The 15139-nt window shown below is 44.4% G+C and overlaps 1 protein-coding gene across 1 annotated transcript in view; it reads left to right on the top strand.

Annotated features, from left to right (window-relative positions):
* The window catches only part of SHISA9 (shisa family member 9), a gene marked incomplete at its 5' end in the record, with an annotated part of 171839 nt that extends 160822 nt beyond the window's left edge, over positions 1 to 11017 (top strand). Inside the window, one exon of the mRNA XM_081965502.1 lies at positions 9468 to 11017. Coding sequence (XP_081821628.1) covers positions 9468 to 9826 — 359 coding nt within the window. The 3' untranslated portion in view covers positions 9827 to 11017. The remainder of the gene's footprint in view (positions 1 to 9467) is intronic.
* Between the last annotated feature and the right edge of the window lie 4122 nt (positions 11018 to 15139).

Genomic DNA, 15139 nt, shown 5'->3' on the forward strand with positions numbered 1-15139 from the left:
ATTCAAAATCAGAGCTGATTTGGAAACCTGTTCCCACAACAGCCATATTGCTTATCCATAATTCCTTGCATATTGATTGCTTCATCTCTACAAACAGCCTTGGCCAATCTGTCAAGTACACAGATCCCAAACTGGGATTTGAATTCAGAGAGGAGGGCAGACAAAGGGAGCCGTAGAGCCCATGTTTTATTTATTGCAGATGTTTCTTACAGTGCTTATATGTCACCATCTCTTTAAGGACTCTTAGCCATTTGCAAACATCCCTAAAACCACGGAGATCATATCGTTGGATTTGGACATGAATGTTTGAGAGTTTGGAGGATTTTATGATGATTGTAAACATTGTAAGGAGCAGCTATAATAAATAACTCGGTTAGCAAATTAACATCTTTAACAACAACAACAACAACAAGCACTACAAACTAATGCCATGAAAGCAAAGATACAAAAATCCACCGACAGCCGTTTCACATTTAATATGTGAATGCAGCAAAATCGCACAAACTGATTACAAAGTACACGGCTATGGATGAAACATGTAACAATGATACCCATTGTTATCGGGGCACTTGGCACCATGTCCAAGAATTTTACAAAACACATAAAGAAATTGCAGCTTCCTGCAATAACACCAGGGGAACTGCAAAAGTTTACCTGTCTCCAGAAAGTCAGGGGAACATAAAGTGGAAAAAGTTATCGAAAATAAGTGAAGATCTTGTGGGACTTTCGAATTCAGGCGGATTGTCATTTGGAACACAACACACCAGATATCACGGTTGTTTAAAACCGAAACGTACAATTTATTGACATCGTGGTACCAGGAGATGCCAGAGTTGAAGAAAATGAACTGGGAAAAAATCATGAAATGTCAAAACTACGCGATTATGGATGAAACATGTAACAGTGATACCCATTGTCATTGGCGCACTTGGTACCATGTCCAAGAATTTTATAAGATACATCAACAAATTGCAGCTTCCTGCAAATAACACCAGCGGAACTGCAAAAAACTGCGCTAGTCAGAACATCTTATATTTTAAGAAGGTACCTGGTTGATACCTACGACGCTGGCAGCAAACCGTATCAACCATTAGCACCGGTCAATGGTATTTGTGATGCATTTTTGAATGTTCAGTTGACTTGAGTTTCATGTTTAATGAATAAAGAAGAAGAAGAAGAACAACTACTACTACTTCTACCTGAATACCATCGGCATTGACAAAATCACAGTCAGTCAATTGCAAAAGGCAGCTTTTCATGGAATAGCTTACATCCTGGTATTACCTATAAGATCATCAAACAACAACATCTGCCTATCCCAGGCCTTCATAAGTAGATAAAAGTGCCAAATCTGGTCTGAACATGTGGCTGACTGCGCAACAAACTGTACTACTGACGGGTAAACTAACCAAAAACACCAAGCTACACAAAATGACACAATTCTAAAGCCATAAAAAAGAAGAAAAATCCAGATCCATGATAACCAAACTTCATTTATCTTGGTCTTAACCTGACTCGCTTAAGTGTCTTCTGTGAATGTGTCTATTGTGTCATCAGACCCCACCGTTAGGGGAAATAATGCCAAAAGTCACTCTGGCAATCTGTCTAGTCATTGCCACTCAAGATATAAAGAATGGGTATAAATAGGTATTCTGTGTTATTTTTTATTTCTTTCTTTCCTCAGCCGGGTGTGCTCATTTCAGAACAAGTAGAAACGGAGCCTATGAGTCCCATTCGATTCAGTGCTTCATTTGTTTGAAAACAAATCTACAGCCTTAGAAAAGGGAGGGAAATGTAAATGAACTGGAAATAAACAAATATGTCAGCCTCTGTGGCTGTGGGTTCAGTCTGTCAAAAATAGACTGCAGAACTATTTATGACACGCCTGCCTTGAGCTCCCAGGTCCTTCCCAGTCTTATGTTCTATGTTGTACAGGTCATCTATCCATATAGATTAACAGAGTTGGAAGGGACCTTGTAGGTCATCTAGTCCAACCCCCCACCCACCCAAGCAGTGCCTCCACCATGAGTCTCCTTCCATGTCTGAGAACAATTGCGCTCTCTTGCTCTCTTTCTCTCTCTTTTATGTATTGACTGTACACCGCCCCGAGTCCCTTTTGGGAGAGGGGGCGGTCTATAAATGTGAATAAAGTAAAGTAAGTAAAGTCTCTTAATCAATTAACACATTAACAGAGTTGGAAAGGATCTTATAGGTCATCTAGTCCAACTCTCCCTGCTAATCAGGAGACCCTACACCATTTCTCACAAATGGCAGTCCAATCTCTTCTTGAAAGGCTCAAGTGATGAAGCTCCCAGAGTGTGTGTGTGTGTGTGTGTGTGTGTGTGTTTAGTCATGCCGGCCACATGACCACAGGGACATCTTCGGACAGCGCTGGCTCTTCGGCTTTGAAACGGAGATGAGCACCGCCCCCTAGAGTTGGGAACGACTAACACATATGTGCAAGGGGAACCTTTACCTTTACCTAAGTATGTATGGGGGGGGGGGAAACCAACAGGCCCCCATAGTTTCAATACACAATTGTCTGCAGGGAAGAAACCTGAACTCACTCGCCAAGCACTTAGTGAGATGTTCGTGCTGATGTGACAAAACTGTGCATTAAAAAGTTGTCTCTCTGCTGCTAAGATCCATTAAGGAGACATTCTGGCTGTCAGGGAGACAGCAGGCTTTTCAGTGCCAGGGAGCTGCATATCCCACTTTTTACTGCTTTTGATTGAGTCAGAAAGAACCTTTTAGTCATGAAAAGAAATTATTTGGCACAACATGGAGAACATTGCACAGGCAGAAGTCTAGCATTGAGGAAGTCTTGAATGGGAACTCTCTGAATTGCTTTAAAGTAGGGGGGGGTTCTCCTTCCTATATTTTATCTTAGAACTGGTGGACATGTCAGGAATATCCAGAAAGCTTCAGCGTCGGTAGAAAGGCATGGAGCTCTCAGGTTTCTGATGCTACGTTTGAATGATTTTGGACCAGGGGTGTCAAATTCAATTTCATGGAAAGCCACATCAGGGTTGTCTTTGATGTCAGAGGGCCAGAGGGCGTGGACACGGTGGGTGTGACACGGAACTGTGGTGCAGTTGGTGGGTTTCAGATCCTGTTCCAATCGGTATGGTTGGAACAGGCCTGGCATCGTCCACATGGATGTGTGCAGTGTGCATGCACATGCATGCAGCATATGCATGTGTCTTACAGCTTCTGCGAGCCTCTGTGATGCTCCAGCTGCTCAGCGGAGCATCGCACAGGCGCTGTACGTGCCGTGTTTGTGTGTGGAAGCGCCAAAGACTTAAAAGACCGGTAAGGAGCTCAGGTGGGTGGGTGTGGGCCCTCCGGAGCACCATACCGGAATGGTATCCGGTGCTCCAGGCAGGCTTCGGTATGCCCATACCGGGGCGTACCGCCTGCAACCCACCACTGTTGTGGTGGCCAAGTGCTAAAGCAGGATTTCCCTGTGACCCTCCCTCACTCTCATTATAACTTTCCTTCCTCCCTCCCTCCCTTCCTTCCTTCCTTCCTTCCTTCCTTCCTTCCTTCTCCCTTCCCCTCTTTCCTTCTTTTTCCTTTCTATGAAGCGGTATAGAAGTCTAAGCGCTACAGTGCTATTGCTATCTTGGTCAAAGACCATGATACGATTTATCCCCTACAATGTTGAATACGTAGGTTGACCAACCATGGCTACTGATCAACCTATTGACAGTCCCTGAAAGGAAGCTACCGTTTCTCGATCCAAATCCTGTATTTGTCATTCATTTTCCCTTCCCAATCATTAAAAAAAATAATGACAAAATAATTTGTCTTCCTGGTCACCGTCTCTACGGGACGGTTTAGGTCCAACTGGACCGTCCAGTGGCAAAAGTGTCAACGGTGGTCTTGGAATGTCGAGACCGCACGTTGTGTCATCGTGACGTTGGCTCCTCCTCTCTCCATCATTTCACGATGTCTTTCCCCTTCACAGAGCTGGGGTGGGTGTGGCCTTTACATGATGCATCCGGCCTCCGGACTGCCAGTTTGACAGCCCTGGTCTACGGCTACAAAATATGAAATCCCCCAAAGCTACAGAGACAAGAGTGCCCAGAGAGGTCTATGGTATGGGGACCTTCTAGGACTTTTCACTTGATGACAGCTGTCGAGAGAGACTCCTAACCTTTAAATCGGGGGGCTCTAACCTTGACAACTTTAAGACTTGTGGACTTCAACTCCCAGAATTCCCCAGTCAGCCATGCTAGGAGTTGAAGTTGCTTTAGTTGGACACCCCTGATTTAAATCAATGTTCACATGAAACTGAGCATTAGTGGACAAGGGCAGAAGTTAATTCAATTCCCCATAAATGCATCTGTGTTTGAGGGGGCCAAAAACAACCCGATAGGATTAATGGAACAATGTGCTTATTTCGCCATGGAAATAATATGTGAAATATCCATCTAAGCCAGTGTTTCATTTGCAGTTTTAGTTCAACTGCTGATAGATGCGTGCAATAATTAATTCATGATCCTGGAATAAGGCAAGGATATCCACTGATGATAAGGGATTCCCCAGTGGTGTGTCTCCTAAAGTATTCCGTCCAATGAAGCAGAGACAAAGAGGAAATCACCAGGATTAACACAGGATCAAGCTAAGATTGTTACAGCAACGCATGAAGGCATCAAATGCCTTTCAAAGAATTTAGGAACTCCCGCTTTCATTATAATTACGTTTCCCCTTAAGTCACCAATGTAGGCATTTCCCATTTGTGTCATTTTGTGAAAGGGGGGGGGAGGCAAAATGGGTGTTCTGAATCATAGATCCATAGGGCTGGAAGGAATCTTGGAGGTCTTCTAGTCCAACCCTCTGCTCAGGCAGGAAGCCCTATACCAAGGATCGGCAACCTTAAACACTCAAAGAGCCACAAAGGTCCTAACCGGAAGCCTGTTGTTAGTCACGGAGTCATGTCTGACCCATCGTGGCCCCATGGACAACGTTCCTCCAGACCTTCCTGTCCTCTACCATCCCCCAGAGTCCATTTAAACTCACGCCGACTGCTTTGGTGACTCCATCCAGCCACCTCCTTCTCTGTCATCCCTTCTTCTTTTACCCTCCATCGTTCCCAGCATGAGGCTCTTCTCCAGGGACATTAGGTGGCCAAAGTCTTTGAGTTTCCTCTTCAGGATCTGGCCTTCTAAAGAGCAGTCTGGGTTGATCTCCTCTAGGACTGACCGGTTGGATCGCCTTGCAGTCCAAGGGACTCAATGCAGGAGTCTTCTCCAGCACCAGAGTTCAAAGGCCTCCATTCTTTGGTGCTCAGCCTTCCTTATGGTCCAACCTTCACAGCCATCCATTGCAACTGGGAAAACCTGATATGCAGATGATACCAACTAATGGGAGAAAGTGAAGAGGAACTGAACAGCCTCTTGATGTGGGTGAAGGAAGAGAGTCCAAAGGTTGGCTTGAAACTCAACATTAAGAAAACTAAGATAGCATACAGTCCTCTCAGTTCCTGGCAAACAAATGGGAAAGAAATGGAGATAGTGACAGATTTTGTTTTCTTGGGCTCCAAGTTCATTGCAGATGGGGATTGCAGCCAAGAAATTAAAAGAGGCTTGCTCCTGGGGGGGAAAGCTCTCAGTCCTAGGAAGGAGGAAATGGCAAACCACTAGCCAATTTGGAAATGTAAGCAGAAATGTTGGACTAATACAGGGTTCTCCAAACTTGGCAACTTTAAGACTTGTGGACTTCAACTCCCAGAATCCCTCATTCCTCATACTGGCTGGGGGATTCTGAGAGTTGACCTGCACAAGTTTTAAAGTTGCCAAGTTTGAAGGGCCCTGGGCTAAAGATACGGGCTTGGAGCAAATCAAACAACTTCGTTCCTCTCGATCCGTTATTTTATTCTTGGAAATACAGCTTAGACTTTCCTGGCTCGCGGGATGGCGAGATAGGTTGTCTTCAACTCCGTGAGGAACTGGTGCCATGTTCATTAGCTTTTCTAGAATGCTCGTCTGTCAAGCCATTGGGGATTTCTCACACCGTTCGAAAAATGTGTTATAAAATGATAAAATAGAGGCCCGGCTGCTGTCACTTGGAACTGCCTTTTCAGCAAAATCCAGGCTCCGTTGCTGCGTTTTGGAGCGGATTCCGCATTCTTTGTCAGGGGATATTCGGGCTAGCTAGCCAAGGCAGAGTTCCTCTTGTATTATTACAAGGGGTTTTATTTTTTCCATTTGCACGTGGCAGGACTAAAAATAAGGACGACACCAACACAGCAGCAGCATCCGAGTTGCACACACGGCACAACAGAATGGGATTTAGCCCACGCGAGGTGCCTGGTTAATCAGTTCCTGATCTCTCTAAGAGGAGGCACTGAAAGGTGCTTTCGTCTGATCTCAGATCCTATTCCAAAATGGGAACAAGCCATTAGCTGCATTCTGTGTTTTAATTAAAAAGGGAGATGTCCTTTTAACAGCACCTGCATGTTATATAAAAGCACGAAGATGCCAATTAACAAGGAGACAGATGGAGGCAGGTAAACCAGGTAGAGTATAATTTGACAACATGGGCTCTTTCAGAGCAATTCAAATTCACCTGGAGGAGGAGGAGGCAAAGAGGAAGAAGAAGAAGAGGAAGAGGAGGAGGAGGAGGAGGAGGAGGAGGAGGAGGAGGAGGAGGAGGAGGAGGAGGAGGAAGCAAAGGAGGAGGAGGAGGAGGAGGAAGAGGAGGAGGAAGAGGAGAGGGAGAAGAAGAGGAAGAGGAGGAAGAGGAGGGGGAGATGGAGGATATGGGGAGGAGGAAGAGGAGGAGGAGAAAAACAAGAACAAGAACAAGAAAAGGAGGAGGAGGAGAAAGAAGGAGGAGGAGGGAAGGAGGAGGAGGAAGAAGAAGAAGAGGAGGAGGAGGAGGGCAGGAGAAGGAGGAAGAGGAGAGGGAGAAGAAGAGGAAGAGGAGGAGGAGATGGAGGAGATGGGGAGGAGGAAGAGGAGAAGGAGAAGAACAAGAAGAACAAGAAAAGGAGGAGGAGGAGGAAGAAGGAGGAGGAGGAGGATGGGAGGAGGAGAGGAAGAGGAGAGAGATGAGGGTGAGCAGTAGAAGTAGTAGTAGTAGTAGTAGTAGTAGTAGTAGTAGTAGTAGTAGTAGTAGTATTAGCTCTCTGAAGCAGATATGCATTATGGTCCCAAAAAGAAACGCTCTTCTCTTTTATTTTTTAAATTCCCCACAATAGGGTGAAGGAGCATTGCTCCCTGCAACCTTCTGAGAAATGTTGAGAATGTCTACAGTTAGCCTGTAGAGCCACTGAGAACAATTGCGCTCTCTCACTCTCTCTTTCTCTCTCTTAATCAGTTAACATTAACAGAGTTGGAAGGGACCTTATAGGTCACCTAGTCCAACCCCACCCCCCTGCTCAAGCAGAAGATCTGACACCATTTCTGACAAATGGCAGTCCTCTTCTTGAAAGCCTCCAGTGATGAAGCTCCCAAAACTTCCGAAGGCAACTTCTGTTCCATGGGTTGATTGTTCTCACTGTCAGAAAGTTCCTCCTTATTTCTAGGTTGAATCTCTCCTTGGTGAGTTTCCATCCATTATTCCTTGTCTGGCCTTCGGGTGCTTTGGAAAACAGTTTGACCCCCTCCTCTCTGTGGCAGCCCCTCAAATATTGGAAGACTGCTCTCCTGTCTCCCCTGGACCTTCTCTTCACTAGACAAGCCAGGCCCAGTTCCTGCAACCGTTCATTGTATGTTTTAGCCTCCAGTCCCCTCATCGTCTTTGTTCTTCTTCTCTGCATTCTTTCTAGAGTCTCAACATCTTTTTTTATAGTGTGGTACTCAAAATTGGATGTAGTATTCTAGGTGTGGTCTTACTAGGGCTTTATAGAGTGATATTAGTACTACACTTGATCTTGATTGTATCCCTCTGTTAATGCATCTCTCTGTCTCTCTGTCTGTCTCTCTGTCTGTCTGTTTCTCTCTCTCTCTCTCTCTCTCTCTCTCTCTCTCTCTCTCTCTCTGTGTGTGTGTGTGTGTGCATGTGTGGAGACTAAGCCTCCAATAGCTACATATGAATTTTTGACTAGCTGCCAGGAGTTTACAATGCTCTATACTGCTAAGATTCCATTGGTCTCTCCGCAGGCAAGAATGCTTGTAATTTCTTACAAATCCTATTTATGATCCGGCTGTTATCTCCATCTGGAAGGAGATCTTAATTTTAGCCCACACCACTGCATCTATTTATACGTTGCAGTCTGGCAATGGTATATTTTTATTTTAAAACCTTCTTTTCCTACCTCCCAGGCTAACGAGAACAGTTTTTCTCCGAACGCCATCACTCTGCTAAACAAATAATTCCCTCACCACTGTCAAACTATTTACTAAGTCTACATTACTATTACTATTAGTCTTCTCATTGTTCCTATCACCCATCTCCTCCCACTTATAACTGCAGGACTGTAACTTTGTTGCTTGTATCCTTATGATTTATATTGATATTGTTTCCTGATTGCTTATTTGTACCCTATGACTATCATTAAGTGTTGTACCTTGTAATTCTTGGCGAATTGATTTTGTCTTTTTATGTACACTGAAAGCATCTGCGCCAAAGACAAATTCCTTGTGTGTCCAATCAAATGGCCAATAAACTATTCTATTCCTGATTTCTATTCTATTCCTGATTTCTATTCTATTCCTGATTTCTATTCCATTCCTGATTTCTATTCTATTCTATTCTGTTCTGATCTATTCTATTCTATTTATTATTCTATTCTATTCCTGATTTCTATTCTATTCTATTCTATTCTATTTTATATTCTATTCTATTCTATTCTGTATTCTATATTCTATTCTATTCCTGATTTCTAGTCTATTCTGATCTAATCTATTCTATTCTATTTTATATTCTATTCTAGTCTGTATTCTACTCTACTCTATTCTATTCTATTCTATTCTATTCTATTCTATTCTATTCTAACTATTTGTCTAATGTGGTGTAGGGTTTCCTGCCTAAGCAGGGGGTTGAACTAGAAGACCTCCTAGGTCCCTTCCATCTCTCTTATTCTATTCTATTCTATTCTGATCTGATCTGATCTATTCTATTTTATATTCTATTCTATTTTGTATTCTATTCTATTCCTGATTTCTAGTCTATTCTATTACTGATTTCTATTCTATTCTGTATTCTACTCTATTCTATTCTATTTGTCTGATGTGGTATAGGATTTCCTGCCTAAGCAGGGGTTTGGACTAGAACACCTCCAAGGTCCCTCTCTTATTCTATTCTATTCTATTCTATTCCATTCTGATCTAATCTATTCTATTTTATATTCTATTCTATTCCTGATTTCTATTCTATTCGTCTGATGTGATGCAGGATTTCCTGCCTAAGCAGGGGGTTGGACTAGAAGACCTCCAAGGTCTCTTCCAACTCTGTTATTCTATTCTATTCTATTCTAACCCTCCCTTTTTCTCTCTCTCTCCTTCTTTCAAAACCAGCAGATAAAGGTAGCGACGATTTCTACTCCAAGCGACGTCACCTGGCTGAGCTGGCTGCCAAAGGTAGCTTTCCCTTGCACCCAGTGCACGTGGAGGAAGATCGGCCGTATATCTTGGAAGGGGGCACCATGAAACAAAACGGACAGAAATCCAAAGTCACCAAGCCCCATATGCACCCCTTGGCTTACAAGACCTGGGATCCCAGTGACCATTCCCTTCGAAGACAAGCCTACGCCACCAAAGGCAGGAACTTCATGGGCGATCCGGCCGCCAGGGACCCCTTGACCACACGGAGTCAGCATTATTTACCCACACAGCCATATTTCATCACCAACAGCAAGACAGAAGTGACTGTTTGAGGCTCCTTTGTTTGGTTTTGTTTTTAAAAGAAAGAATTAAAAAAAAAAAAAAGCAAAGCCAAGATCTGTCAAGAGAAAACGAAACAACAAGCCAGGTTTCACTTGAAGCCAGGAAAGTCCAACATTCCCTGGTTGAAGAGAGACAGAGCTGTCTCTTCAAGGGAAGCACCTGTCAAAGATTTGGGTCAGCGCGATATAGCAATATTCCGAAGTTTGCTGAGACTTTTCTATTCCACTTTGGGAAATTGACTCCTTCCAACCGAATTCCCTTCCTTCTCCAAAACCGAGATCCATGATGAGAAAGTAGCACAATTTTAGAGGCCAACCGTCCACTGGCTTGAGAACTCTTTCCACCTTCCAGGAGAGGAAGGGGAGGCTTTGATACAAGCAGGATTATTATTCCTGGTCTTACGGGGATTATTAATAATGATTATTTTTTGCTACAGATTTTCAGAATGTTCTCTAGTCACTCCATCTGTGAACGACGGAAGGCTGAAAACCAAGAGCAGAGACCGAAAGGGCATCATCCTGACGAACGTCCGGGTATTTTGGGGAGGGGGTCTTTTTTTGGGGGGTAGGGTTACCACCACTTAACAAAACAAGCAGGCAAGCAAAAAATACACGGAGGTCACACATCTCGCGTTAAGAAGGAGCAAAGACTCCTGTGCCCAACCCTACAAGACTGTTACCATTCAACGAATTGCAAAAGACTTTCTCGCCGGTGGAAAAGCTCGGTATTTTTCAATCTCGCGTCATCTGTTTTTCCAGATCCATATGGGCCAAGAGTGACATGGTCAGGAACCCCTTCTCCTGTCCTAAACCCTTCATCCCACAGCACCCAAGTTACTTTCTCTCCAGCCTGCTTGGCGGTTTCCCCCCCCCTCCTTCCTTAACCTAGTTAATGATTCCCAGTTTTTAAATTACTTTGGGACTGACAATAACTACTGTAAGCGTGGGTGGTGCCTTTATCGTATTATTAATGTTTGATGACTGTCTTGTTTTTAAGTGAAATCTGTACCGATTTCAGATGCTTCCCTCACCTCTAAGGCTTCTGTTCTGTTTCTTTTCCTTTCCTTTCCTTTTTTTTTAAAGCTGAGAATACACGAACGTCACCTTTATAATGTCTTTTTTTGCAAAGCCTGGAATTGTCACTCCTTCCTGGTCACTTCTCCTGTTGAAAACTGACTTTCCCTGCCCTCTGATTTTTGGAGTATTCTGTTGTTGCTGTTTATGTTCCCTTAAAACTTGTTTAAGTCTGTTTTGAATATTTCTCTTTTCCTTCCTTCCTTCCTTCCTTCCTTCCTTCCTTCCCTCCCTCCCTCCTTCCTTCTTTCCTTCCTTCCTTCCTTCCTTCCTTCCTTCCTTCCTGGTTCTCACCAAATCAATCAATCCTTCCTTCCTTCCTTCCTTCCTTCCTTCCTTCCTTCCTTCCTTCCTTCCTTCCTTCCTGGTTCTCACCAAATCAATCAATCAATCCTTCCTTCCTTCCTTCCTTCCTTCCTTCCTTCCTTCCTTCCTTCCTTCCTTCCTTCCTGGTCCTCACCAAATCAATCAATCAATCCTTCCTTTCCTTTCCTTCCTTCCTTCCTTCTTTCCTTCCTCCCTCCCTTCCTTCCTTCCTTCCTTCCATCCATCCTGGTTCTTACCAAATCCTTCCTTCCTCCCTCTCCCTCCCTCCCTCTCTCTTTCTCTCTGCTGATTGTTTTTTGCAGGTCTCAAGGGGAAGAAAAGGACAGGCAGGTTGGAGAATATAACCTATAATCACTTCCCCTTAAAAGAAGGCTGTATGTAAAAAAAAAATTGCTTTAAAATATAGTTATTTCGATGTGTTTGTTCATGTAAATAGACCCATGGGGGATGTTAAGGGACTATTTGGATGGGTGTCACCAAAGTTGAACAAACCAATGAAAAGGGCCAGGGTGTCATTTGGACCTCTGATTTTGGTGGTCTCGTATTTCTACAATCACTGTGCATTTATAATGTCTTGACCAGCAAAGATTCCCCCGTTCTCCATCAGAAAGGAATATGGATTACATTGTATTTCTCTTTTATTTCCTACCTTGTCTCCTTTTGTTCTCTAGTGCAGGGGTCTCCAACCTTGGCAACTTTAAGACTTGTGGACTCCAACTCCCAATATTCCTCAGCCAGCTTTGCTGGCTGAGGAATTCTGGGAGTTGAAGTCCACAAGTCTTAAAGTTGTCAAGGTTGGAGACCCCTGCGTCTAGTGGGCCCGATCTGCTATTATCAGAATCTAAGCTGCAAAAATCCTTATGACCACTAGGTGGCATCCCTAGGTAGCCCTGGACTTAAAACCGTTTGCTTAGCGGCCGTTCAAACTCCCAGCGGCCCTAAAGGAAGCGGCCTCCAAATCAGTCCTCACACTTATGACCATTGAACACTATGCTGTCGCAGGATCAAAATCCGCAAGATCAAAATAAGTACAACTTGGTGTGTATTTACTACGGAGTCTCCCAGGATCTGATGAACTCCACTAGTGATCTTCCTAGCCAGGTTTTCGTAAGCAAAATCAATAAAGGGAGCCAGATTTACTTAAAGACCACTTCATAACGGCAGAGATTCATTTAACAAGCAATGTGGGGAGGTTGTAAAATCAAGAGTGACTCGCTTAATAACCATCTGGAAATCCTGGCGCCCAAGCGTGGTCATAAGTCAAGGACTTCCTGTATCTGTTTTGGCCAGAATAATGCTCATCTGGATTTCTGATATGCCTAACAGCGCCTAATTCGACTTTCCCCAAATTGAAAACCATCTTCCCTAATGGATAACACTTGCTATTAGGAGTTGGGACCATTGCCAGCAACGGACAGCTCCTAAGCCTTCTTACGTAGGGCTACTCGCTGTTTCCACCACCCTGTCTGTCTGACTCTTAACCCCTCTTCCTTCCCACTCCCCAGTAGGGGGAGGTGGGAGTAGAAGCCTTGATTGGCTGGCTGCCAAAGAATTAGGTTTGCTGACATTAATTAAACCAATGCTGGTTGGTAGACGTTTCGATCCACTGTTTTACATCCTTACAGGGTGGGCTTCAAAAGTGTCAGCAAGGGGGTACTCTACCCAGTTGCAGGGTGGGTGTGGCCATAGTGGGTGTGGCCTAGTCAGCCTCCTGCACCACAGTGGGGTGGGTGGGGGCTTTTGCTCTCCCCTGGGCTCCAGAGGCCCTCTGGTAGCTGGAAATGGGCCCATTTCCCATCTTCCTAAACTTCCAGTAGGCCCATTTCTCTCCCTCCCTGAGCCTCCGGCTTCACCCTACATGTACCTGCATCCGAAATGGACTTGTGGGGACTCCTGGGAGGGGAGGGGCAGGGTGGGCGTGGCCAGCCAGGTGTGGAATTTGGGGGCTCTCCAAACTGCACACAATCTTAGCTAGAGGTTCTCCTGAGCCCCTGCAAACCCCCAGCAGCCCACCTCTGCCTTAAGATGGGCTATTGAGAGAGAGTGTTGTTCTCCTTTCATCCGTTCTTGGAATGTAGGCACCTTAAGGAAACCATGATAGAAAGGGAAGGACAGTAGGATGGTTTTGAGAGTGGCGGGCAGGTGAGGAACATGGGCTGAGGACCACTTTCAGAAGACTGAAGGGGAGATGAAAATAGTTGACCATCACTATGGTTGTGATAAAGATTAATCTCATTTGAGGACCAACCAGAATCATCTTACTTAATCCTAGTTAGGGAAGAATGTTGGCACTTCCTACGCTTCATCCTGGCCTGAAGTTTGTGGAGTTCCTTTCTGAACTTCATTCGTTCAAGAGAGCTTTGTAAACAGCAACCAAAATCCCAATTTTCAAGCTTGCATCTTAAACAGAAAGAGGCACCTGCCGACCTATCTTAAAAATGTGGTCCCTCAAAGGATCCTAGTTGGAGGGAGCTCCTTCTGGATCAGGCATTCGGTGACATTCCTCTCCTAGATCTGTGAAATTGCTTTTTCTATGTTGTTTCTGTCCCATTGAGAGATTTCTTATGGGTTTCTGTCTGTTTCCACCAATGTGTCAAAGGCTTCTACATCTCTTCCAATTATATATTGTTTGTTATACCTTGTTTCCCCGAAAATAAGACAGGGTCTTGTTTTCTTTTGACTCCCGAAATAAGCACTTATCTTGGCCTTATTTTTGGGGAGGTCTTATTATTTTTGGGGTGCAGGAAGCGGTGAGTGTGGTCACCTCATGGCTGCTGCTGTATTGCAATATTTTTTTGGGGGGGGCTTATTTTAGCACATGCCCTCAAAAGCCTGATTGTGCTTATTATCCAGGGAGGTCTTATTTTCGGGGAAACAGGGTAGTGTTATGGATGCTTTGCTCTCATTATATCATTCCTCTTGCAAAAACTTCCTGGTTAGGTCAATGGTGTAGGTTGGGAAAAAGTGGAGGAAGGCAGAGATCAACTGATCGAGTCTCAGGCAAATGGTAGTTCAAAGAAAGAATGTAGAAATTCATCTGGCACCAGATTGGTTGGTCTTGAGATCTCATTCCTAACAGGCTGCTTAGAACTTGCCCAGCCGGGTGCCCCTGTAAAGCTTTGGGCTATGACATCTGTTATCTCCAGTCGTCATGGCTAAAAGGATGGAAACCAAGATCTGACGCATCTAAAGAGCATTGGGTTGTCCTTGCTAGTGGTGGCTTTTAAGGTCAGAGTCAGAATGGGACAGCTTGCCACAGAAAGTTCACCGGGGCCAATTCATCACGGACAAAATCGCCACAGGAGAATTTGCTGTGGAACAACACAACAAATCCGTTTAATTCTTTAAAAGAGTTTTAAAAATCATTTTAACATTTATCATTCACATTTCATTTTGTCTTTCTTTTGTCACCCTTTCTTTAATGATTCTGTTCATTAAGAGCCACGGGGGCGCAGTGGTTAGAGTGCAGTACTGCAGGCTACTTTCTGCTGGCTGCCGGCTGACTGCAATTTGGCAATTTCGAATCTCACCAGGCTGAAGGTTGGACTCAGCCTTCTGTCCTTCCGAGGTGGGTCAAATGAGGACCCAGATTGTTGGGGGCAAGAGGCTGACTCGGTAAACCGCTTAGAGAGGGCTGTAAAGCACTGTAAAGCGGTATATATGTCTAAGTGCTATTGCTGTAGTTGATTGGGTGTTGCATTAGGAGTCCTGGTGGCACGGTGGTTAGAATGTGGTATTGCAGGCTGACTCTGCCCGCAGTCTGGAGTTTCGATCCTGACCGGCTTAAGATCAACTCAGCCTTCTGTCCTTCTGATAAAACAAGGACCCAGATTGTTGGGGGCAAATAGGCTGACTCTGTAAACTGTTTAGAGAGGTCTGTAAAGCAGCATATAAGCCTAAGTG

Source organism: Natrix helvetica (genome assembly GCF_964273705.1).
Source record: "Natrix helvetica genome assembly, chromosome: 13".
Taxonomy (NCBI): Eukaryota; Metazoa; Chordata; class Lepidosauria; order Squamata; family Natricidae; genus Natrix; species Natrix helvetica.